Source organism: Ursus arctos, unplaced genomic scaffold, assembly GCF_023065955.2.
Source record: "Ursus arctos isolate Adak ecotype North America unplaced genomic scaffold, UrsArc2.0 scaffold_23, whole genome shotgun sequence".
Classification (NCBI taxonomy): domain Eukaryota; kingdom Metazoa; phylum Chordata; class Mammalia; order Carnivora; family Ursidae; genus Ursus; species Ursus arctos.
Genome location: NW_026622908.1, coordinates 45,738,770 through 45,763,797, shown reverse-complemented (window position 1 = coordinate 45,763,797; position 25,028 = coordinate 45,738,770). Strand labels below are relative to the sequence as shown.

The 25,028-nt window shown below is 59.9% G+C and overlaps 1 protein-coding gene across 6 annotated transcripts in view; it reads left to right on the top strand.

The window, feature by feature from the left end:
* The window catches only part of SHANK2 (SH3 and multiple ankyrin repeat domains 2), a 503,000-nt gene that overhangs the window by 168,722 nt on the left and 309,250 nt on the right, over nt 1-25,028 (top strand). For all 6 annotated transcript variants that reach the window (XM_026482959.4, XM_026482956.4, XM_026482958.4 and 3 more), the window contains one exon: nt 9,631-9,697. In XM_026482959.4, coding sequence (XP_026338744.3) covers nt 9,631-9,697 — 67 coding nt within the window. The remainder of the gene's footprint in view (nt 1-9,630; nt 9,698-25,028) is intronic.

Here is a 25,028-nt window from a genome sequence, read left to right as displayed (position 1 = left end):
CCCTCAGCTGCAGAGACGGGGAAGCTCTGGATCCTGCAAGGGCGCGGACGAGCCTCCAAAACCTGGCCCTGAGCGAGACAGGCCGGACCCAGGAGCGCACGTAGCGTGCGATCCCAGGCGTGACCAGCCACAGACAGACATGAGCAGTTTATGGTGAGAGGAGCCAGGGTGTTCTCGGGGCTGGCCGGGGACAGAGGGGACGTTGTCCAGCAGGGGCAGTGGAGAGGCTCTGGTTCTTGGTGGGAGTGGCGCTGCACGGGGGTGGACCGCACGCTGCTCAGACTGTGTGTGTGACCGTGCGTACCGTCACCTGGACAAAAACAGTCTAACAGCTGGGAGGGCAGGAGGGGCACTTGGAGGGGGGGATGAGAGGCTGTTTGGGGATGAATGCTGGTCTGGCCGTGTCGTGGCTGTGGGAGAAAGTCCTTCTTTTCCCCGGATGCTGAGCTGCTCAGACAGGAAAGCAGCACGGTGCTTTGGCAGGAGCAGGGCGGGCCCACACACCCCACCACGCAGCACGGAAACGACCGAGCGGTCGGGGGGGCACCCTGTTGCTTTATGTTGCTCCGTTCTTTCAGTCTGGGGGGGCTTGCGCTCAAGAACGTTCATTACAAAATCTCGGGACTGGAGGAAATAAGGGCTGTGTGTAAAGATAAGACTCGGAAAGCAATTTCTGCTCCTGCGTTTCCTTCCCTGACAATTATGTGTGCGTGGCCCCCCACCCCCCACCTCCTGAGCTCGATACTCAGGCCATGTTGGCAGGAGAGGTGCACAGGCCGTCACGTATGTCTGGACGTTTGCTGGAAGACGGCATGCGTCCGTGAGGGAGGTGAGGACGTTCTCTCTGCTCAAGGTCTCATGGGCTGAGCCGTGTCCCCAAATTCCTGTGTTGAAGCTCTGACCCCCAGCACCTCAGGATGTGGCTGTATCTGGAGCTGGGGTCTTCAAAGAGGTGATTAAGGTAACATGGGATCACTGGGGTGGCCCTGATCCAGTGTGACCAGGGTCCTTATAGGAAGAGGGGATCAGGACACAGACACGCACGGAGGGACAACCCCGTGAGGAACCAGGGAGAGGATGGCATCCACAGCCATGGAGAGAGGCCTCGGGGGGACCCCGCCCCACTGACTTGCAGCCTCTGGGACCCGGAGACCATACACTCATACAGTTTGAGCTGTGTTTGTTGTGGTGACCTGAGCTGGCTCCTGCACAAGTGTGTGCTGGTCTCGGCGGTCTCTTCTTTCTTCAGTTACTGTCCTGCAGAAAATGGTGCTGAATTTCTGCTTCCAGATTGCATCTCATTATGCATCTCTCTCTCGGTGCCCACACCGAGGTTCTAGAGCTCTCCTGTGGTCAGAGCCACGGGAGGCCACATCCGCAGCGCCTGGCTATACGCCCCCAGGCTTTGGGGTCCAACGTTGGAGGTCTACCTGCACGTGAGGTGGAAATCCAAAGTCCTTGAGCTCTTACCACTGGTCTCCTCATCCATAAGCCAGGAGCTATGGCCATGCTACTTAGGTGTGCCGGAGGATTTAATCAGATGCTGCGTTTCGGTGCCTGGGGGGCCGCTGTTAGCTTGAGCACGATGGTCCTTGTTACTACAGCCTGGTGGAAGACAGCCTGGGAGCGTCCATCATCCCTGCGATGCAGTCTCGGCCCGGGCGTCCGGGACTGGGAGGCGTGTGGAAGCATGTCCCCGCCCCCGCGTGCTCACGCCTCTCCAGCCTGACGGTCCCAACATGAGCTGCTCTCTTGCAGGCTGTTTCTCTGCAAACACAGAAACACCGTTTGCTCTTTATCAAGATTTCCAGGAGCAAATAGTGTCCTTCAAAGCCAGTGCTATTTCAGAGGAGAAATTTGCATTTTATTAGCAAATCGTCTGGGAGGGGGAGGGTGCCTTCGGTCGGTGTGAAATAATTACCTCCCGTTCTTTTGTGTGCGATGCTAAACCTTTACGCCTCTCACAGACGTTTTTTATGGCTTTTTCTTCGCCTTGACTACCATAAATATTTTATACAGCAGAGGGCTGGGTCATGCCGTGCAGAAGGTTCTTCTGCATAAGAGGGGTTGGGGGGTCGTGCCCCCCCCCACAAAGCCGGGAGGTTGTTCACCCGGCTGGGGTTTCCATGCCCAGCGGGGGCTCAGCAACTCAGAAGGAGGTAGACCAGCTGGATCGTTCTCCGATTTTGCCCACTGACTGGATTGCAAGCTTCTAGACATTGAATATGGGCTCTTCTCCTTACTCTGACCTCTCAGTGCCGACCATAGGATTCTGTGTCTCCCTTGTGATCAGGGAGTAATTCAGGTGCCGACCCTCAGCTCCCCGGGGGGTAACTCACAGACATCAGGGCCCTGTTTTGAAACAGTCTGAGCCATGGCACAGGGGCCATCACGCAGCACCAGGAGCAAGGGGAGCCTAGGGGACTCAGGGCTGGGGGAGACTGGAGGGAGGAAAACTGACCCCCACAGGCAAAGTGAGCTGGTTGGCCCTCCCTGAAACTCTGCAGATCTGTTTTTACGCTTCCTATATCGGACAGCCCTTCCAAAGAGCCTCCTGGTAGACCCAGCATTGTGCGCACAGTACCCTCCCCGGGTTCAAGCCGTCCACGCACCCACCCACTCATCCACCCGTGTACCCACCCATCCAGCCAGCCAGTCCCACTGGCATCTGCCAGCCTTCTTGCATCCCTGGGATCCCAGTGGCCTGGTCATCACGGCTGGGGCCCCTGGGGGCACTGGACGGTGGGCCTGATGGGCTCTCCTCCCCATGGTGGTCTCAGCGCCAGCCTCGTGGGAGGACCTCCTCAGCGGGGACAGAGGTCCTCATCTTGGACGTCATGGCTGACACCAGCAGGGACAGGAGTCCTCCCTGTGGCTTGCCTGGGGGCCTTGGCCTCCCTGCCTTTCCTTTCAGACACGGAGAAGTCAAGTCCCCGATGGCTTGTGTCCCACAACTCTTGGTTAAAAAGTCTGTGGAAGGCCGTGACTCCTTCCCAACGGCGGGTGTGGAGCTGAGGGCCAGGGTGACTCAGAGCGGAGGGGACCAGTCTGGCGTGAATGACCAGGGTGCTCCAGAGGTGGCCGTCTGCTGCCTGCAGTCGTGGACCGTATCCCAGAATGGGCCGCCCGCCATGGGGTCTCTTCCCCCGGTCGTGGGCCTCTCACCTTCCAGCTCCACGGCTTTCTCTTCCTCACCCCTGCAGAAGCCCCGGCTCCAGCCTTCCCCGCCTGCCATGTCCATTCTGCCTGTCGTGCGGCCAGACCGGCATGTGTTCCCCATCACCCATCATCCACCGAACCCCCTGCAGCCCCTGCCAGGGCGCCTTCTCCTGGTGCCCCCACCAGTGCCCTCCGTGTGTTCTCCAGTGAGGGCGGAAGCAGAATGATGGGTTAAGAAAGGAGGAGTCAGGACGAGCCTCTCTGAGTCCAAAGGGGGCCCTGCGGCTCTGGTCTGTCCAGATCTGAACACCTGCTGCAGGTCGGACGCCTGCATCTCATGGGGGTGGTGCCCAGATGGCTGGCCCGGGTCTGTGCCGTTGAGTTGTTCTTCAGACAGGGAGGGAGGAGGAGGGGGTAGGGGCAGGTGAGCCAGGAAGGGCATGGTTCTCCTGTCTTCACACCCTGCCCTCGGACTGTGCAAGGTAGGGTCCCTCCTCCTAGAGAGTGCACTCGTGTTCCCAGAAGGCTGTCACTGCAGAACATTCTGTGGTCCCCCAGCCGACACAGCCTGCCCAGTGTGGCTGGTCGTACGCCTTGGGGACAGTGTGTCCTGTCGTCTTCCTTGTGCTGCTATTTTCTGCTAAAGTGCCTGACCTCTGTGATTCCATTACAACTTAACTTTTTTTTTAAATGCCATAATCAGTGAAAACTATTTATAGACATACACTGCGCTGTGATAATGGGGTAAAGATTCTGGACTTGAACAGCATGAATTAATGTCTTGGCGTCAGCACCAGCTAGCTGTGTGATGGCAGACAAGTTGCTTAACCTCTCTGTGCCTCGGTGTTCTCACATGTCAAGTGGAGAGAAGGGGGCCCACTTCATACAGTTGTAAGGATCAGAGGGGTCTATCTTTATAAAGCCCTGAGAGCAAACTGTGTCCACGCAAGTGCTTGATATCTCTGTACTATGATTTTTATTAATATTGGTGTGTATACCTGTAAGCAAGGAAAACAGACGCCAACATTCTACCGTATTTATGCAACCAAGCCAGCAGCCGCACGCTTGCCGGATGGCACTAGACGCTGTCATCAGACCCGGTCCCCTCTGCATCCTCCCGTAAAGCATTTAGTGGGACTCCGTGATGTGCCAGGCTGGGGGTGGGCAGCAGGGATGTCATGATGGAGCAGGACAGCAGGTGGCTCCTCCCTGCAGGGAGGACTTCCGTGGCCCTGACATCATCCAGCAGAGACATGTCTGGATCGTTCTCACTTGCACTGTGGTCCCAGCGTTTTGGCCAGAACAGGGCACGTGGCTTCGTGGCTGCACGGTTAACTCGGTTTACAGCTCTTGAAGTGTTTTTCAGGGGAGCATAAGCTCGGACTTGCTGCTTTCTGATCCTTTCTGGCGTTATTTTCAGCAGGGGTCCCGGGTGTGCCATGCGGACATGGGTGTTCACTTGGGTGCATCCGATTGTGCGTGGAGAGCCTCTGCGATGGGCCGTGTGCCGTTACACCGAAGTCGTCAGTAATCATCAGCAACGGGAGTGGTGGCGAACTTTTTTAGGGTTTACCGTGTGCCAGGCCCTGCTGTAACCCTATTCGTGCGTGTCTCATCGAATCCTCACACCGAACCCACTTCACAGATGACAAAACTGAGGCCCATGGATTAACCGTCATACCCAGGGTCACACAGTATAGGTCTGGGAGCCTGGAGCCAGAGCCCTTCACCTCTAAGCACCTGTCTGCCGGCCTCACATCGGGCACGGGGCTGGGGCCGGCCTGGATGAGCGGGGGAGCTGGGGGGGGCGGGTTCTCCCCAAGGGAGGGGGCACCTTGGGCGGCCAACTCTCTGACTGAAAGTGCCTGCACACAGCTTCTCCCTCAATACCTCCCTGCCTCCCGTCACCCCTGGCCGAAGGAGCTCTGGGGACTGGTGTTACCAGGAGGCAAGTGGCCGGAGAGGGGTGCGTATGCTGGGGCCACCCTGCTAACTTGGAGGGGGCTCCCTGCTCCTGTGTGCGTTGTCTGAGGCCTCCGCACGCGCCTCAATCACCAGCAGCCTCGGGGGAAACGGAAGGGGGGGAGACGGCTGTTCGAAAGCTCAGGCACCTCTCCGACACCCGCTGGCCCGTTCGGGTGGATCATGGTCCGCGGTCGACCTTCTGCCTGCTGGTGCACACAGGTGCACTTTGCCTGTTTGGTTCAGTCGTGGTAAAGTGCACACACCGTGAAGTTTACTGTCTTAACCTGTTCAGTGGCATTCCGTGCATTGCTCTGAAATCGTCACTACCATCCGTCTCTAGAACTCTTTGCATCTCGCAGAACTTAGGCTCTGTCCCCAGGAAACACTCGCCCCCAGACCCTCCCTCAGCCCCAGCACCCCACCGTCCTGTGCTCGGTCTGTACGAATCCGCCGACGAGGGAGGTCCTGCAGGATCTGTCCGTCCACGTCTGGCCTGTTTCACGGAGCATCCTGTCCTCCAAGTCCGTCCCTGTGGTAGCAGGTGGCAGAATCCCCTTCCTTTTTCAGGCTGGATAATATTCCACTGTATGATAGCATTTGCTCAGTCATTCATCTGTTGATGGGCCCTGGGATGGTTCCCTTTGGCTGCCGTGAACGGGCGTGTAAAGATACCTCTTTGACCCCTGCTGTCTTCATTGGCTCCAGCTGCCATGACGAAATCCCACAGACCAGGTGGCAGAAACAGTTTCTCTTCGTTCTGGAGGCTGGAGTTCAAGGGCAGGGTGCCGGCAGGGTTGGGTTCTGGTGCAGTTTCTCTTGCTGGCCTTCCCGCTGTGTCCGCACATACCTGGGGGGAGAGAGAGCATCTCTGGTATCCTCCTCTTGTGAGGACACCAACCCCATGACAGGGGCTCCACCCTCATGACCTCATCTGACCCCAGCCACCTCCCAAAGACCCCACCTCCAAATACCATTCCTCTGGGGGTTAGGTTTCAACATAGGAATTTGGAGAGGAGGGGAGGACATAGGCATTTCGTGTGCAGCACTTCACCCCCGGGACCCCCAACTCCAAGTCCTTCTTGCATATTGCAAATATATTGATTTCACCTAACAGCCCCAAAAGGCACCATCTCTAAAGTCCAAAGTCCCATTTAAATATCATCCAGCTCAGGCATGCGCGAGACTCAAGGGCTGGTTCTTCCTCTGGCTGCGAACCCGCGACACGGGCCCAGCTGTGGCTCCCAGCTTGGACGGCGAGACCGGCATGCGGGAGACCATCCCATTCCAGAGGAGAAAATGAGCAAGAAGGAAGGGTGTTGGGTCCCCAGCAGCCCGGAACCCAGCAGCCAGCTCCGTGAGATCCAGTGCTGTGGGGTGCCAGCCCTCAGGGGCAGTGGCCTCACCCCAGCCCTGCAGGGTGGTCCCACCCCCACGGCTGGTGAGACCCAGGCAGGGGCCTGATAGTGTCTGAATCCCCTTTGGGGTGGTTTCTCCCCCTTGAAGGATAGGGCACGTTTGCAGCCCAGGAGCCACTGTCCCGTCCCGTCCGCCACCGAGTCCCTGGCCTTCCTTCTTTACGGCCGGCTCTGAGCCCTCACTTGCTCATTTTTTGCAACACAGATGGGCTGAGAACGTTCCCCAGTCTTCGGGTTCTGGTTCCGTTCCTCCCTCAATTTGTCCAGTTGATCTCTCCTTGGTTCTCACTACGAGCAGCCGGAGGCCCCGGGCTGCTCCTCCACGCTAGAAATCTCAGCTAAACTTCCAATTCGTCACTCACACGTTCTGCCTTCTGCAAACCCCTCGGCCAAGCTGTTCGTGACTTTACAACGGGACCGCCTTTCCTCGAGATTGTGTGTGTGAGCCCATCCGAATGGCCTGGACCATCCTTAGACCGCTTCCAGCCTCTGCCCAGCACCCAACGCTGCAGTCCCGGGAGCCCCCGGGAAACGGAGCCAGTAGGACGCATGTGTGCACGCACATGCGTGCGCACACAGAAAATGTGCACATGCACACACACACCTGCCTAAAAAGATGATTACCGTGGTGGCTGAGCAGTCTGAGGTGTGAAGCCGTAACAAGCCAGAGGCCCTGGGCAGCGAGGCTGTGAGTCTCGGTCTGAGAGCAAGCAGGCTCAAGGCTCGAGAGCAATGGGCGCATCAGTCTGCATCTGACGCCTGAGTGCCGGCTGGCTGGCAGGAGGAGGCCCCTCAATCAGCTTGTCTGTGCTGGGCAGCCCTGCGACTGATTGGATGAGGCCCACCCAGGCTGCTTGACCGAGAGTCCGCTGATTCATCCAGAAACAGCCTCACAGACACACCTGAGTAGTTCTGGGGCCAGTGCTGGGCCCCCCTGTGGCTCAGGCAAGGTGACACCTGAAACTAACCATCATACCTGCTTTCGGTCCCTTTGGCTCTAGAGCCGGAAGTGTAACGCTGGACCGGACAGTAACCCCGTCCTACTTCCTGAGGTGCTCCCACCGTTTCCCACCGCGGCTGTGCCGGTGGACACACCCAGCAGCAGCACACGGCCTGCCGCACTCCTCACGTCCCCGCCAGCTCTGACTCGTCTCTGGTTTCTGGTGGCAGCCACGCTGACGGGCATGACGGCGGTTTGCCCCTGAGGGTTTGGCTGTCAGCTCAGTGACGCTGGGTCATAGGCTCTGTGCAGCCCGGCAGACCCTTCCGGCTGCGCCCCTGACTGTCAGCAGGCTTGGTCCCCAGCTCCTTAGGGGGCTGCCTGGACCTCCGCCTGGGCTCTGCGCCTCTGTCCCTGTCCCTTCTCCAGGGTCCATGCTCGGCAGCCTGGTCCTGGGTAGGTGGTCCCTGTAGGAGCGTCATTCTGCCTGATGGTTCCAGCCCTGCCTCTGTCTCTGCAGACCCGTGGGCTGCCCCCAAATGGTCTTTGCCTTCCGCCTTCTGCCCGCTGGCTGGCGTAGACAGCAGCTGCCACGGCAGTATCCTTGGAGGGCAGGGAGCAGTGGGAGGCGGTGCCCAGGAGTTGAAACCAGCGTCACTCCCGAGGGCAGGGGTCTGGGATCCGTCGCGTCTGTGGCACTGTGGCCCCCGACCCCTGCGCAGAGCGGCATTGGGCACGGCGCTCCCGGGCAACAGGCCTGAGGGCTGGAATGACATCCATTCAAGCAGCTTCTTGTGAGGGGCTGGCTCCCGTGACTGTGGCGGCTGGCAAGTCTGAAATCGGGAGGGCCGGCGGGAGACCCAGGAGTCGACGCTGCAGGCTTGAGGCGGGATTTCTTCTCTGGGAAATCAGGTTGCTAATAAGGCCTCCCCTACCCACATTGTCACGGAAACCCATGCGACCGCAGACGTGTGCATCTGCAGGCTGGAACCTGGGCACCTGGCTCCCCTGGGAGTGTAGACCGCCGCCTCCGAGCCTGAGGCCTCCTGCCTGGGGTGCTGGGAGCCCTGCCCATGTGGGTTCTGGCTCAGGTGTCCCCGGAGCCTCCGCCTGGCCTTGTCGCTTGAGCCTGTAGGTCTGCAGGGCCTGAGTTGGGAGCTTTTCCTAGGTGCGGGTTCTGCTCTTCTGCACACACGCAGGCTGGAATGCTTCCTGCCCACCTGAAGTCTGACGAGGAGCTCCGGGCACTTTTTGGAGGATTCCCTTCCTCCTGCTTCTGGGGAGCGGCTCGTATCTAATCAGAAGGACGGGGCTCCCGGGTGTGCCTGGCAGGAACACAGGACACAGTGGACAGAGGGTTCCAGGGCTGGCTCCCCGAGAGCTGTGCAGGTGGTCTCCGTGGGGGTTCTGGGCGGAGGCATGCTCTCCTGTGGGTTCTCACGGAATGAGAGCCTCATCTCGTGACACAGCCACGGGGCTTTGAGGGGGGCGAGTGCGGTGCTTGTCTCTGAGGGTCTGGGGGCTGATGAACGCTGTGGCTGCCGTTTTAAGAGCCCTGACCGATCCCACCATCCGTGGCAACATGGCTGGGCCTGGAGGGCATCAAGCTAAGCAGAGTAAGTCACACAGGGAGACAAACCACATCATCTCACTGATGTGTGGAATCTGAGAGTCGAAACCCACAGGAAAAGAGGTCAGACTTGTGGTTCCCAGGGTCAGGGGGCAAAGGGTGGGGAGCAGGTGGCCAGGAGGCACTAGCATCCAGCTGGAAAGTGAACCGGTCGTGGAGGCGTGGTGTTCAGTCCGGGGACTAGAGCGGACGCTGCCGTACGGCACGCTGGGAAGTTGCCGAGAGAGGAGATCCCATAAAGCTCTCGTCACGGGGGAAGAAGAGCTTGTCACTCTACGAGGTGACAGATGTGTGATCTTCCCACCGTCTACGTACGTCAAGTCATCGCGTCGTGCCTCTTAAACTCACACAGTGTTGTGTGTCGATTGTATCTGAGCAAAACTGAGAAGGAAGGGACATCTCTTGCTTTAAAACCCGGGGGCTGCGAGTGTGCTTGTGCGGCCAGGCCGTCGGTGGTGTGGACGCGTGCGAACAGCCGGTGCTCTGGCCCTGACGCGTTAACGCCATGTCCGCTCTTGCAGGTGGCGATCATCGCGGGCAACTTCGAACTGGCGGAGTACATCAAGAACCACAAGGAGACGGACATCGGTGAGTACGCTCGGCGAGGAGGGGCTCCGTCGGGTACGGAGACGCTCCCCGCCTTCTCTGGTCCTCACGAGGCAGGCTCGGAGCCCGCGTTTAGCAAAACCTAACTGCGCTGACCAAAAGCATGGTCCTAGCCACTTTGCCACCCTCATTCTCACGTGTCCGTCACTCACGCACGCGGCCCATGTAGGTCACTGCTGTGCACCTGGTGAGTCAGACGAATTTGCGGCTAGCTTACACGGGTTTCTTGGAAGAGTCTGTCCTGTACACACTCCCGTTAAACTGAGAGATGGTCGCTACACGAGGCACAGCAGAGACTCGGTGCCCCTCCAACCCCCGTCTCTGAGCCTGTTTCTCTGCTCCGTGGTGGTGCTCATGACCGTTCCCCTTTCTAGTACCCCTTGTGCCAACCAGGAGGACTGTGTGTGGGGCTCCTCCTCTGCCCCAGCGCCCTGCCGGCGGCTGGGCCCAGTCTTGCATCTTGGAGGAGCCCGCCGGCCTATTTCCGCCGGCCCCGGGCTTGCACAGGACCTGCAGCGGGGAGCAGTCCCAGTGGACCAGCAGCGGTGAGCTTTCGGACACGGCGCCGATCCGTGGACAGAGTGGGTGGTGGGTGCCCGGAGAGGCGGCTGGACGGCATCTGTGTTTTTGCCTGTGCCCCTCACCCCATGCTTGCTGCTGGGGGCGAGGGAAGCCACGTGTCTGGCTGTCGCGTCTTTACCGTGTGCAGTGTGTGGCTGGTTCCCACCTCGGGTCTGAGAACCGCATAAGGGTGCGAAGCCAGTGCTTAGCTTGCGTCATCCGGCGCCCCGAACAGAGCATCCGGGCCTTCTGACAGCCCGCGCTATGCGACACGAGTCCCTCCTGTGAGCCAGGGCAAACCGCCGCATTGCTCTGAGACCCGGGCCTCCCCCTCGGCCACACCAGCAGCTCCGTGAGCGCATCATAACGATTGTTGACCTCACGTCTGCCATGCCGTGTCGGGAATGGGCTGAGCCCGCAGGGTGCCAGCAGCTCTCCTCCCTTCATGTCTCCCACACGAGAGAGCAGCGCGGTGGGATGGGGTTGGCTTGAGGTCTGAGCATATTGGCTGCTGGGCACACTGCCCAGGAGGGGCAGGGAGCGTGTGCAGGTCCCGCCCCACCACCGCAGGGATTTCTGGGGGCCCCGCCAGCCTCCTGAGTCGAGTGGTCTGTGGGGATAGCAAGCCCGGGCTGCCCCCTTACTGCTCTGAGCATGGGCCCTGATGGGGCCACACGGCGGAGAGGGCGATGGGAGGTGGCCCGAGAGACCCCGGGACTCTGCCTGCCCCACCGCCAGTACGAGGACCAGCCACTACGCTGTCCTCCTCACAAGCCAAGTCCCTCGCGGTACCAAGTTGATTTTAAAACAAAGAGTAGGGAGATTCCTGACTGTCTCCGCCATTTCGAAGTATAAGGAGCTTTCCTGGATGGGACTCAGACAGCTCTGTCCCAGCTGAGGGGTTCGGTTTTCTTGTTATGAACGGAGTATCTGTTGGTCAGGTGAATACGTTTTAATCACCACTCACCCATTCGGACCCATGACTTATTTAAACTAAAAAGGGCAGCCCCTCCTGAGTCGTGGGGGTGCTGGCCACAGGCTCGTGTGGCGTCTGGATCTCACGGTGCTGGAACTGAGGTCTGTACCTTCGACCAGCGGGGCCCCATGAAGATGCAGGGCCAGCTTCTATGGTCAACCCGGGCAGGAGTCCGCGCCTCCCGTTTCCTATCTGTGGACTTTTCCCCGTGTGGCCCGCAGGGACGGGTTGGGAAGGAAATCTATGCTTCCCGCAGGATCCCTTCAGCACCTCCACGGAGGGAAAAAAGAGGCCTCTCCTTTCCTCTGAGTCTTCAGACGCAGGGTCTGACTCATCCAGCAAACTGCCACCAGAGAACCCGAAGCCTGTGGGTCCTCTGTGCACATAGATGTTCCTCAACGCACTGATTCCCGGAAGCTGTTGATCCGTCCTCAAACCCTGATTCAGCCCTGTGTTCACTGAACCTCTGCCCTGGGGCCACCCTCGTTCCTGGAGGGGAGCAGATGCCGTGTATGGGGGGGAGTCTGGGAAGGACAGTACCCCGCACTGTGCAGGGGTGCGGAACCCGTGCAGGAGGGCGGATTCTGTGCAGGGGGGTGGATCCAGTGAAGGATGGTGGGGGCCGTGCAGGAAGTTGGGTGCCGTGCAGGGGGGCGGATTCCATGCAGGAGGCCCGACCCCGTGCCGGAAGGCAGCCCCGTGTGCGGTGGGGTCTAGGAGGGACAGCACCCGCACCGTGCAGAAGGGCCACGCCTGGGAAGGCTTGCAGCTCAGGGTGTGCCAGGCGCTCACCTCCATTCAGGGGGCGTCCGTCCTCACCCGCGGCCCAAAGCAAGCTCCCGCCTGAGGAACTGACAGTTTCCTGCCCACGTCCTGACTCCTCCTTGACGTCCACGTTCCACTCTGACACCTCACTCTGCCCCCTGGCAGCACTCCTGCACCCCAGGATCATGGGGAGTGGGTAGTGGCTGTGGGGGGAGGGCCCCAGAGCGGGAGGGACAAGGACGTGCGGGGTGCAGAGTCACCTCCATGACGTCGCCCCAGGGGAGGCCTGGCTCTAAGACCTGAGAGGTGGCCCGGTGCCTTCCCGTCTGGGGAAGTCCTGCATCCTGCAGAAAGCCGTCTGCTTCTTGCTCCCGGAGCCGACATCCTTTTCCCTCTGGTTTCACACACTGCCGTGCTGGAACCCCCTGAGATAGGCCCTGGGGTCCCTGAGCCAGCCGGTACCCGAGGGGCCAGCCGTGTCACCCGTCGGTCACCTCTTTCCATGACGGCTCTTCATTGAGCACCTTCTGCCCTGCAGGCCGTGCCCATTTGGGGATTGAGGGATGTCGTCCGTCTGAGGCCTGGCCTGTTAGGCGGTGTGGCCCACAAGGGCAAATGCCCTCCTTGCTGCCCTGCCCCGGGTTCTGGAGTGACAGCCCCCTGCACACCGCATGGCCCCTTCCAGAGCGGGACAAGCTCCCGGTCAGTCACCTGCTCGCGGGAGAAGGCACGTGACTTCAGAAGAGTAGATTCTTTCCTGCTCGTTCCCTCTCGGATTGTGGCCTCAGCCTGTTTCCCCATGACCTGGTCCCATGCCTCCCTGGCCAATGCTTTAACCCCCCCGTGTCCCCCAGAGCATCTTCCGGGCTGCTGGTAGCCAATCCCCAAGACAGTTTGGGACCACCCATTCCTGTTCTGACTGACGCACCAGCCCAAACCTGCAGGTTCCCCGGCGCCTAGCAGCACATGCCCAGCTTCGCAGAGCGCGCATGGCCAGAGCCGACCCGCAGGTCGTGTCCCTCCGGCGTGCTGAGGCTGGGCATCCAAGCACTGCTCTGCCTCTGCTTCCCAGGACCCCTCATCTCCGGCGGGCTGGTTCGGAACGTGAGGACGGGCCACGTGCTAGTGTCCTGGGGCCGCCATCAACAGATGCCCCCAGCTGGATGGCGCAGAACAAGCGAGATGTATTCTGCCACTGCTCTGGGGGCCAGACGTGCAGAGGCGAGGTGTTGGCAGGGCTGGTCCGTCCTCGCCTCTCTCCGGTTCTGGGGTAGCCCGGGGTCGTTTGTGTGGCTCCTCCTGTCCCTGGCGCGGCTGCACGCGGCCTGCTCTCTGCGTCTGTCTCAGAGCCCCTCTCCTTTCTCTCAGAAGGCACAAGGCTACCCAACCCTCAAGGGCCTACCCTAAATCCAGGATGCTCTCGTTTTGAGATTCTCAGATTGATCCAGGGATTAGGACGCAGGCCTATCTTTTTGGGGCCACGTCAGCCACATCGAGGGCACCCACGTGGCCGCATGACTGTCTTTTGGAGGCTGTCACTGCTGCAAAGCCGGGCGGCATCGGCCTTCCCCGCAGCGCCGGCACATAGTAGGGCCTCAGTAAATGCCTGTTGAGTGGCTGCTCCCCACTGCCTATGTCCCCATTCCCAGCTCCTCTCCTCCCTTCTCTTCTTGAAATAAAAACCCGCTTTCCCGGCACCTGGCCACAGGTGTGGGGGAGCATAGTACGTGTTATGGGCAAATGAGCTCCTGGATTGGCTGTGTTTGCCTGAGTGTTGTGATGTGTGATGCCTCCCACACACGGTCGGAGTCCCGGGGGGCAGAGCTTGTGGGGGCACAGGGAGAGGCAGCGTGGGCAGTGGGTTGCACGGGGATCAGGGTTCTCGGCCCTTCCGCCAGGTAGTTCTGGAGCCACGCTAGACTGAGGGTCTCTCGTGTGCTGTTGGTGAGTCTCCGTGGCCACATGGCTCCCCAGCCCAGCTTTTGTGGCTCGGCTCCCCGACCCCCATCCTCGAGACCTGCGAGGGTGCTGTCACAGTCCGTCCAGATTAGGGCCACTCTTCTCACTGCTCCTGGACTCTAGGTTGGTGGGTGTCCAGCATGGTGGCCGGAGGGCTTCAGCGTGTCCCCACGTGCCCTTGGTCCATTGCTGTCAGCCTCCAGAATCATGGCAGGGGTGCTGGAGAGGATGGGACGGGGCTGTGTTCCTACTTTACGATCTGCATTAAGTCTTGACTTACAAGCTACCCCACAGTGTCGGAGAAACATTGGAAGACGGGACTGTGTGTCCTGAAAGTGAGGCTGGCGGCCCTTGCCTCTGGGTCAGGACCAGCCACGATGCTCGCCCACACAGTTTTGTCGGTCATTCACTTAATGGGGCTGGGACACCATTTTGGAGCACAGCCTCCCGGGTCAGGACTCCAGACGGAGGAAATGAGGGTAAGCCTCCCCTTTGTCTGCATCGCCTTGGGCTGCGTTCCTGAGTATAAATATGGTAGAGGGATCCCCAAATTCCAAGCTGGGGGTGGGGACGTGGGGTCGACATCGATGCTTCCGAGCGAGCAAACCATAGCACAGAACATTTTCCTGACCTGCCTTGTCGGCGATGCCTTTCTCAAAAAGCCCCTTTAAACCATCCGGTAGCCCTCCCCTCCCTGACTCAGAGCAACAGATCCTTTGTTTTCCGGACACCACCACGAAATCAGGGCACTTAGGCTGCTCTGATGTGGCTTTTGGGGAAGACAGGAAACAGGTTGGAAAGCAGCGAGGTGATCAGCGGGCACTCCCAGGTCTGCAGCATCCGGAAACGGACCCGCAAAGCTGCGTGGATGCGAGTCTGTCCCTTTAAAGGGGAGACTGCATCCCGTGAACGTCCTGCTCCCACCCGGCCAGCGTGCAGGCTGCTAATCGACTGATGCCGGGGCTCTTTTTTTTGTCTTTCTGAACTCCCTTCCTCTTTAAAAAATTAAATGCGACATCCATTTGGTTATTTTATTTGCCGACTCGGACGAAGTGATGGTGTAAAAGCCACCGCAAGCACCAAAGTTAATCCCTGCTTGCTGCCCTGCAGGGCTGAGCCGTGGCTGAGCACACGAGCCCACCGGGTCTTCTGGGCTCTGCCACCGGCGCGTTTGCGATGGCTTCTGTAGGACGGCGGTCCCCGTAGCCAGGCTGCCGGGGAGCTGGGGAGCTTGTGTCCGAAACGGTCATGCAAACATGAAGCATGTGGCCAGCTGAGAAGCTTTGCACTGGGATAACCCATTTTTCCCGGTGTTTGTGATTTTTGTGCTTTGCCCGGCGTGGTGGGGACATGCTCTGTCAGATGCGCTGAATGGTATGGGTTGTTCTTCCTCGGCCGAACAAGGTTTGTTTTCATACCTCTTGTCCTTCCGCAGCTACAGAGAGAGAAGCCAGGGGGTTTTGTTTTTCAAGAGGAAGCACATTGATCTGGTGTGTGCGTCTGGGTGTCTGGTTAGCCGACGCAGGACGACTTGGTTACTGTTGCTAGGTTTCCGAGACCGCGTGCCTGTGGAATTGCGCTTCTGATATGTACAGATGATGGGTGGGGGGTGGTGTTTTCAAACAGATTTCTGAATGTAATATTTGTTGGGGGGGGTATTTGAGAGAGGATGCAAAACCCACGCTGATCTTTTATTTCATGTTTTTTTTTTTTTTTAAATAACCTGTTCGGCAGCTCGCACCTGCTGTGAAATAAACCAGGTCTGATTTGAAAGGAGCGTCCCATTTTCCTGGCGTTGTGACTGTAAAATGTACCACTTACCATGAATGAGCCGTAGGGGACCCTGTGTGTTTGCCAGGGGGGGCAGCAGGTCCTGGGGGAAACCCCAAATTCGAAGCTCTTTCCTCAGATCGGACCGGCTGGGGTCGGCCGTGCCGAGGCTCCCCTGTACGGCTGTAAGAAGGAGGCTTCTCCGGGAAAGCCAGGCTGCTGTGTTAGCTAGAACTGGGTGGCGGTCACACAGCTGCTGTCTGGATCCCCAGAGCACGTTGCAGAGGCGGGGGAGACGGGATGAAGCCCCCGCAGGCTGCAGCCTGAGCAGATGTGAGCAACCCTGTGCCGTCACCCACCACGTTGACTCTGCTCCTGTGTCTCTGGCCTCCGTGGGGCCGAGGGAGCCACACGGCGTGTGCGATCCGGACTCCCACCCTGCCGCGGAGCTGCGGGCCGCGTCCGTCCTGCTCCGGGCTGCGTCCGTCCTGCTCCGGGCTGCCGTCCGTCCCTCTTTTCCTGCCCACCGGTGGAGTGCTTGCTGCTGCGGTACTCTCCCCTCCCCCACCCCGCTTCCGTGTGCCTATCCGGCTAGAAGTGTTATCCCCAGATCCCGACACAGAGCGGATGGGCCGGACATGCGCTAGGGGGACACCCCGCTTGGGCCAGCCACAAGTTGCACGTGTGTTCTGTCGCGGTGGGGATTTTCGTGTGGCCGACTTCTTGCACCCTGTTCGGTGAGATGGATGTGGGAATCCACTGAGGTCTCTGGTCTGACCCAAATGCTGTGTTCTCCCTACGCCCAGGGACGCTTGTCTTTGTCCTGGAGAGGTACCGCAGTGGCACGAAGCCTTGACCTCCATGGCCTGCATGTTTCCACGTGTGCTGTCTTCATTGCCAGTGTTCCGTCCTGGGGCTCACCTGCACTGGCCCCCCAGCAGCCGCTTGGCTGGCTCAGGCAGGCCGCAGGCCTCAAAACGGTGCCCAAGGGAGGCCGGGGCTGGGGACCAGTCCTGCTGTGGCTGCTGCCTGCAAAGACCTGTGCTGTCCCATGTGCAGGGGACAGGTGTGGCTGCTGGAGAGTGTATCCCATGAGAGGTGCCCAGCAAACCCTCCCACTTGCCCATGCGTTTGCTTCTTTCCATCCTCTGGGTTGAATTATTCCCCAAACTTGAGCCTCTCCTGGTTCTTTGCCTCCCATCCTGGGGCAGTTTGGTCCCGTAGGGAAGAGCCCTGCACCACTCCATCCCCCGCAGCAGGATGGCAGTCCCAGGGCCAGAGGTGCTGAAAAATGCCTTTCCGTGGGAGCACAGCCTGGTGCCCTGGCTCCCGATGACATCAGGCCCCCAGCCCCTTCGATAGCAAATATCGGTAGCGTCACGTGACATTTGTGGATAACATGATCTAACACGCCCCCGTCATTTGTAGAAATCCGTGTCACACCCCCACCACCCCGCAGAGGAGTGCGAGGCAAAGTGGAATGGGTGGCGCCTGGGTCCTCCTGCCACGAGCCGGCATCCTGCTTAGGACCCACCGTGCCCCGCTCAGTCCTGCCAAATCCCGGAGCCCCGCAGGCAGCAGGGGCACGAAGGGTGCTCCTCCACGGGGGGCCAGGTTTTCCGAAGTGGAGAAGCCTCTGGGCGAAGAACTGGAGAAAACACAAAGCATGCTTTCTTTCGTTTGTGGGCTGTGCTCCTGCAAAGCCCAGCAAGTCTGGAAACCACACACAGACATTTGTGCTTGTGAGTCCCTGGGGGGAGCTAACGCGCTCAGGTGACCAGGCCTTGAGTGTGCATGAACATCTGGCGGACCAAATGAGCGCCCAGCGGCCCCCGTGAGGACCACCCCTCCTGTAGGAACTGGGCCTGTGCCTGGCCAAAGGCAGGAGGCTCTTCTCCCGACCCCAAGCACGGCTGCTGGGCTCCCCGGTTCTCACTGGGCGCTAAACAAGGGCTCTGGGCCCCGAGGGTTGCTTCCCATTGCTCACCTCTGACCCCGTGCACCTCTGACTCCCGCTGGGGCCCTCTGCCCGTGGTCCAGGGGTGCACGAAGACAGGCGTGGACCCCCTCCAGATGCGCGCACGTGGGAGGTGTGCTCCTTCTGCTATGGGCAGGGGTGCCGTCCCCGCCCTCCTCCTCCCACTGCGGCCCCCGGTCCTCCCTCCGACCTTGCCCACCCTTTCTTCCACCTGCAGCCGTGCCTCTGGTGTGGGCCCCAGAGGGAGGTGAGGTGTGCCCTGGGGCCCCTGGCTTTGCCGCTCCGTCCTGCTTCCTGCAGTCCTGCTTGGCCTCCTCCCCCCTTTCCCCACCCCCTTGGCCTCTTGGTCTGGGTTCAGCTTTGTGCCACACCATGCCATTCTCCTCCCACCAAGACCATGCTCCTGATGGAGGCCCCGGGCAAGACTCCCGGGGTCCGGGGGACAGGACTCTGTGTCCTAGGTTCCCTGCTGATGGAGAAGGTGTGTGCCTGTGGGAGGGAGGGCATGGGGCTGAAGTCCGCATGAGGGGGCGCTAAACCCCAGTGGACTGTAGAGTCTGGATGGCTTCCTGGAGGAGGAGGCAACAGGTGATAAACACAGCTAACGCAGTTTTGAGGCCCATTGAGCCACGATTGCACTCCGTGCCTGTTACAGCATCACAGAGACAGCCCTAGAGGAAGGGGGCACTGGCACTGTCCCAGTTCACAGATGAGGAGAACATGGTATCTAGCGCCCTGGAACAGGGCCCATGTCCGGGTAGAGGGCAGTAACAAGGAGCTGGGGTTTGGGCTGAGGCCCCAGGCTCCAGAGCCAGTCTTTCTGTGTATGATGCTGTCCTTAACCGTTGTGCATCTCCTAGCCACCTCCAGTGCCCGGGTCCTCCTGGGGCCTCAGACAGGCCTGTCCCCAGCACGCCTCCTCTGGTTCTGTGGAGTGGGGCTCTCCAGGCACTCACAGTCCTGCCTCGTGGGGTCGGGCAGGCAGCTCCCCTCCTGTGCTCCCCAGCACTGGGCCATCAGGGCACCCAGCCCAGAGGAGGCCCTCCCGTGGATGAGCCGCTACCTTGAGCAGGGCCCTGGGGATGCCTGTCCTCCCCTCCGCCCCAGTGCCCCTGGCTGACTTCACCAGCAGGTTCTGGGTTCTGCCCACCTCGCCCAAACCCGCCTCCACACGGAGGAGCCCAGTCGCCCCAGCCCCGTTCCGCGTCCCGTCGATGCTCGGTCACCGGCTCCCATGGGTGTCTGCAGCGGTGCTGCCGGGACCTTCCAAGGAGAGCAGCCCCTGACCGCTGCTATGGTGCTTTCTCTCCGAGCCATTTTGCCCAGGAAAGCCAGCATCCCCGTGCTCCGAGAGGAGCAGTCGTCTGCCGCTTGTAGGATGTGGAACAGGGGGGCTCCCCTGCTCCCTTGCACGCTGGAGCTCACCTTTCCTCCCCTCCTCATCCTCCGGCATGACCCTGACCCGTCCTGAGCTCCCATCCTCGGTATGTCCCTCCGGGGCGGGGGGTCTGGTTTGAGGTTTCCGAACTTCTGCTTCACCTTGAGGAATTCAGTGCATTTTTACAAAGGACCCGGTGTAGCCGAAGGAGGTCTGGAGTTCCGGATCTCTGCTCCCCCGTCACCTCCCCGCTCTGCAGACAGAGCCTGGTGGCGTCTCCCAAAGGGAGGACAGTCAGCTCCTTAGAGATTAGCCCCTGTCTGTAAGACGTACCCCTACCCCCAGCCTTCTTGGTGAAAGCTATAGAATCCGAAAGTGTTTTCAGAAGTAACTGTCTTCTGGAGGTGATGGTGACCCCAGGGAAACCCAGACCCAGTGTGGAGTCCGGCATTGCCTCTCAGACCCACCAGAAACCCAGGCCGCCCCCGTGGGTTCTGCAGCTGGCCTGAGCCCCAGGCCGCACCGGGAAACATACTGCTCAGCCAGACGCTTATCATCGAGTCCCCACGCCCGCTGGGTGGGAAGTCAGTGGATTAGAGGGGCCGGGGCTCTTACAAGGCTGCTCTTCCCGGCTTGTGGGGACAAAGAACCAAACCCAGAGCAGAATGGCCCCCTGCTCGCCCAGGCACGTGCCCCCAGGCCCCACTGAGACCGTGTCCACTTTGGGTGACAGGTGGGGAGCCCTGAGAAGTCCCCTGGTTCTCAAGGGGCCCCCACTTACCTGTCCAGCCTTCTCTTTTTCCAGCCCCTTCTGTGCAGGTCAGACAGCTGCTGTCCCACCTGCTTCCTGGTCCTGTGTTGAAGCTGTCCCCCTTCCCAGCACACCTTTGCCCCCATCTCCCCACCTTTCCTTAAAGACCATGCAGTTCTCCTGCTGGTTTTCCTTACCACCCCCACCCCCAAGGTGCCGGGGTCAACCCTGTTCCTTTTCTCAGAGTAGTGGCTCATTTCACAGAAATTGGGGTGCACCGTTTATCCCCTGGGCTGGTTGGGGAGCTCCAGTCACCACGCTCTGGGTCGTCCCTGTCCCCAGCACCCGGCACACCCAGCTGGGACCTTAGGTTTTGCCGGAGGGCGGCGTGGTGAATACTTACCGATGAAGGGTGGAGCAGACGGGACGCCCCGCGGGGAAACTCCGGTGGGCGGCGGCCTCACGAACATCTGGCTACCCCCAGATGCCAGAAGCATCCGTCACCGTTCCAGTGAGAGTGCTGGGGTGCATTGGGGCCCTGCTGTGACCCCCGTGACCTTCCACGGTGGCGTCTCTGACTCGCCAGGCCTGGAGCCGCGGCAGGACCCACATGAGGCCTGGCTTAGGCCAGTGTCCTGATGCCGGGAGGCAGCGTCCCTCCCCTGGCATCCTGCTGAGGACCCCGTGAGCTCGCGGGAGCCTGACCCTTAGGGAAGGGCACTTGTTGTGTAGACACAGTAGCACACGGTGGCTGGACATACTCATCGACGTCTTCATTTGCAGTAACGTGCAAAGGCAGCTGGGTAGTAGGACCCCCAAAAAAGCATTTGACCAAGTGCCAGAAGCACCCGCGTTCCCATCTTCCGCGGGATTGTGCGCCAGCCGCGCATCTCCCCGGGTCTCAGCAGCCCCGACAGACATGACAGGACCCCTTGAGGGTTCCTGTTTGATGGGGGCTGAGCCCAGAGGTGTAAGCATTCCCTCCTGAAGGTCTTCATGGGGCTTGAGGCTCCGAGCCTCAGAACCGAGCACTTGGAAGACTTTGCGGGTGGAACGCAGTCGAATGCAGAAAAGGTTTCTATTCTGGTTTCCAATAAGCATAAGTGGAAAGACTTTTCGGAGGGTTTTAGTCAGAGAAAAGAATTCGCACACGTGTGCGGGCAAGTGCTGCCGATTTTAGCCAAACCAGAAGGGACACGTCGAGGAGCTGGTGAAGCGGAAGCAGCTGACAGATGAGGCAGAAGAAGAGGAAACCATCTCATCTGGGCTCGTGGGGTGCTGAGGCTCAGGTCCTCCCCAGCCGGGTCCAGGCACAAAACGTAGACACCGATAGACACTCCTGTTCCTGAGGCCATCGGCTGACCTGCGAGGCCACCGAGAAGGGGGCGTCTCCAGGAAGGGCGCAGGAAGGGGCCCCAGACCCTGGGGAGGTCCATCGGGGTCTCCCAAGGTGGAGCTGGGAAGGCGAAGCAAGCAGACCTCGTGACCAGGACGGGCGGCATCCCACCAGAGCTGGGGCAAGGAGCCCGGACCCTCCCCTTCACTGCGGGGCCAGGTGGTCGTCCTGCAGCCGGCGGGAGGGGACAGAAGGGCAGGTGACAAAGGCTGGCAGACACCGTAGACCGTTGCTTCGGCTCGGGAATCTCGGCAGCTAACCCAAAGTCACGCCCCACTCGCTGGTGTGAGGTCAGGGTTCGGGCACAGGGGTCCTGCCTCTGCCTCGTCCGTCAGTGCTCCGCTTTCTCTCACAGCCGTCCAGCTAATGGCAGACGAGATTTGATGGGGACGTGCTTCACCAGGGGAAACATTTGAAGAACACCGCGTTTTGCTCCTTTTGTTAGGAATTAGCAGAATTCTTTTTTTGGTGTGCATTAGAGAAATTAAAACATTGCTGAGGAAGAAATAAGAGTTGTGTGGCTGGGTTTGGGCATGCAGTATTTGGTCATTTCTCTCGGGGGCCGCACTGGTTCCAGCTGTTGGGATCTCACCGGGTCCCGAGCCGCTCACCCGGCTGGACGGCCTGTGGACGGACGGCCGTCCTTCTTGCAGAGCTGGTGCGGGGGGCCGTCCGAGTCCTTCTGGGACTCTCCAAGGCAAGGGCCTTCGATCGTGTTTAGATGCACCAAGTTAAGAGGCGGTCAGCGTGTGGGGGTGGCCGCCAGGACGGGATGGCCCGCCTCTAGACGCAGACTTCGCTGGATTGTGTCAAACGTGACCGCTGTCGCTCAGACCTGGAAATGGCGGTGGCTGGAAACGGGGTCATGGGTGTGGCCCGCCTAGCAGAGCCTGGTGCGAGGTGGGCCTCCTGTAGACGGTGAGCGAGACGTACAGGTGTATATATTCCTCGTTCCGCCAAAAGCCAGCTTTGTGTTGAAGCCTCGGCCCCACCCCCAGACCACGCCGTCTCTCTGGTTGTTGGCCGGCCCGTGTCGCTGAGGACGGTGTGTGAGCACGCTGGCTCAGGCCGCTGGTGCTGGGAACGAGCCCAGTTCTGCCTTCTCCTTGCTGTCGCCATGTGGTATCCTAATCCGTGAGAGACTAATGAAGAGCAGCGAAGTCGCTCATGACCCGGCAGAGGTGGGGGAAAATCGAGAGCGGCTCTGAGCACTCTTTACAGAACGTGAGGAGCTTGTGGTCTGGGGGCTGCCGGAGGTGGTGACTCTGGAGGGAGAAGTGCCCCGGGTGGTTTTGCCCGGCGTCTCTCGTGGAATAGCCCTGACGCTGCTGCGTCTCCCCCCTGCCCTGAGCCGCTGGCCGAAGGGCGAGGGACCCTGTCCGCCTCTGGCCTGAGCCCTGAATTTCCGTGTCCGTGTGTGGCTCCTGTTAGAAGTGTCTCCGGCCACTGCGTCCTCCTGTCTCTGAGCCGATACTGTCCCCGGGAGCCTTGTGTCAGCTGTTGGAACGCGTTCCTCCTTCTGGTACTCACCACTTTTGTCAGAGAATGTTAACGTTTTCAAGGCAAATTTTATCAAATTCATTTAAAAGTAAAGCTTGTGGCTTGGTGTCTCAGAATAGTGGCTGAGTTGTGGGCTGCTGCCGTTGTCATGGCAATGGTTCTTTGTCTGGGGAGCCATGGGCGTTATCCTATAAAGTGGATTGGTCCAAACTGCAGGTTTTACCTGACTTGGGGGCTCTCCATTCAGTGAGGTGGGAGGACTGCATGGACTTGAGGGTGGGCCCCACTTCTCTCCTTTACGCAGGCACCTGTGACCGCCTTCAACCTTTCTAATGGTTCGGGCTGAATGGGGTGTATGGAATTAAGGCGTATGCAGAGGGGATAGGCAGTAGAACTGGGCCCATCCTGTCCCGAGGAACGGGGTTCTTCAGGGTGTCATGGGCTCCCTTCTTTTTGGTAAACCAGGAGATCCCAAACACTTTGCCAGCCTCAAGCATGGCCCCAGATCTCAGCATTGAGCAGAGGAGCTCCATGACTATTAAGACAGCAAGAGCTGAGAGTTGCTACCAATCCATGTTTAATTGGCGAAACTAGGAATGGAAGGGGTCATCACAGGTGTCGGGACTTGGAAGAGACTCACCAAAGAGTTGGTGTGAACGTGGCCCAGGGACAGGTGACCATGCCATGTGGCTCGTGGCACCATGGTCATAGTCGGTGGAGGGCACCCGTGTGTGTAGGTGTCTCTTCTCTCTCCGTGCGGCCATGTGACATGCCAGTGGCCTGCATGCCCTTCCAGGAAGGACCCTGGCCCCCTCCCCTCCTCCACACGCCCCCCCCCCCCAGCCTCTCCCTTGTCTTTCCTCATCACGCCCATGTTCATTCTTCCCTTCCCACTGTGCACCTGTCCCCACTGCAAACTGTCACCGTTCCCATGTTCCCCTCCCCTCCGCACACGCACGGAGCCCATCAGCCAACCTGACGGCCGGCGACAGACGCAGGATCCATCCCCATTATTCAAAAAGGGATTTCAAAAGCAAAAGCTTTTTCATAATTCATTGGCAATGAGACGTGACCTGAACCGATTTGAATCTATTTATAGTCTTTATTTATCCTACTTAGTGTGATCATGTGTGCATCCCCCGCAGGAATCCTCCTGGGCTGGTTCCGGGACCCTGCCTGGGCCCACCAGCCGCGTGAGGCCGCATACAGCCCATGCCCCGTGTTCTGGGTACAAAGCCAGGCAACCCGAGATCCTAGAGCAGCTCCGGCCCCATGGCTTTCCGAGTTGGTGCTGGGGATCTGCATTTGTTGAATGAACAAAAGGGTTCTTAATCTAAAAATAACCCCGGGTCTACCTCTTAAGTGTTGCAAAGGCTCCTTTCAAGATGGTGTTGCCGTGTAGGATGGGTGCAGCTTTGCTTTAAATATTAATGGAAAGCTTATATAGATTCGCAGACGCCTTCAGAACGTCTCCCAGCCAAGTTCAGGCAAGGACTTACCTCTCTGACTGTTTGCCCCCAGCCCTCTGCTGCCCCCACACCCCCAGTTCCTGCTGAACCCCACGGGGCCCCGGGAATGGCCGGAGTGGCCCAGCTTTGCCATCTTTGGGGTTTCTTCTCTTCCAGTCGGGCACACTGCCGTATTTACTCCTAGATCCCCCTGTCCTGTCTTTTCCTGCCTGGCTTGTTCAGCAAACGTGTTGGGGGCTCTGCGGGGTGAGACTGGGGAGCACAGGGATGAGGCTGCCGGGACTCGCAGCCTCCATGAGAGACACACGTGGACTTCACGTGAGGAGGGCACCCTCGGACGGGCTGAGCGTGACATCTCAGCCAGGGGCGGTGTGGCTCCCCGGGGCCTGCCATGTCCTCGTGCTGCTCTCTGCCCTGCCCCCTCCTCCACGCATCTGCTTGCAGAACTCTCCCCTCACCCCTGCTCGGAGCCTCAGACCTCAGACTCCCCTCCCACCCCAAGGACGGCCTCTGCTCACAAGCACGTGTCGAGCCCTAGACACAGGGCAGGCAGGACCCCCAAACACCATGAGCCCCCCGCCCTGTAGCCTGGCTGGGCAGCGAGGTGGCAGAGGCCGGCTGGAGTGGGCTGAAAGGTCCGCACGGAACTCTGCGTTGACCATCTCTGGGTGAGCCACCTGACGTCAGCAGCCCCAACAGGGGGGAGTAATTGCAGGCTAGTGCGTCCCCTGCCCCCTGACCTGTGGGCACTGGTCCCCGTGGATTCCTGCCCCTCTGGAGGACGGGTCTAGATTGTGGGGCTCTGCAATG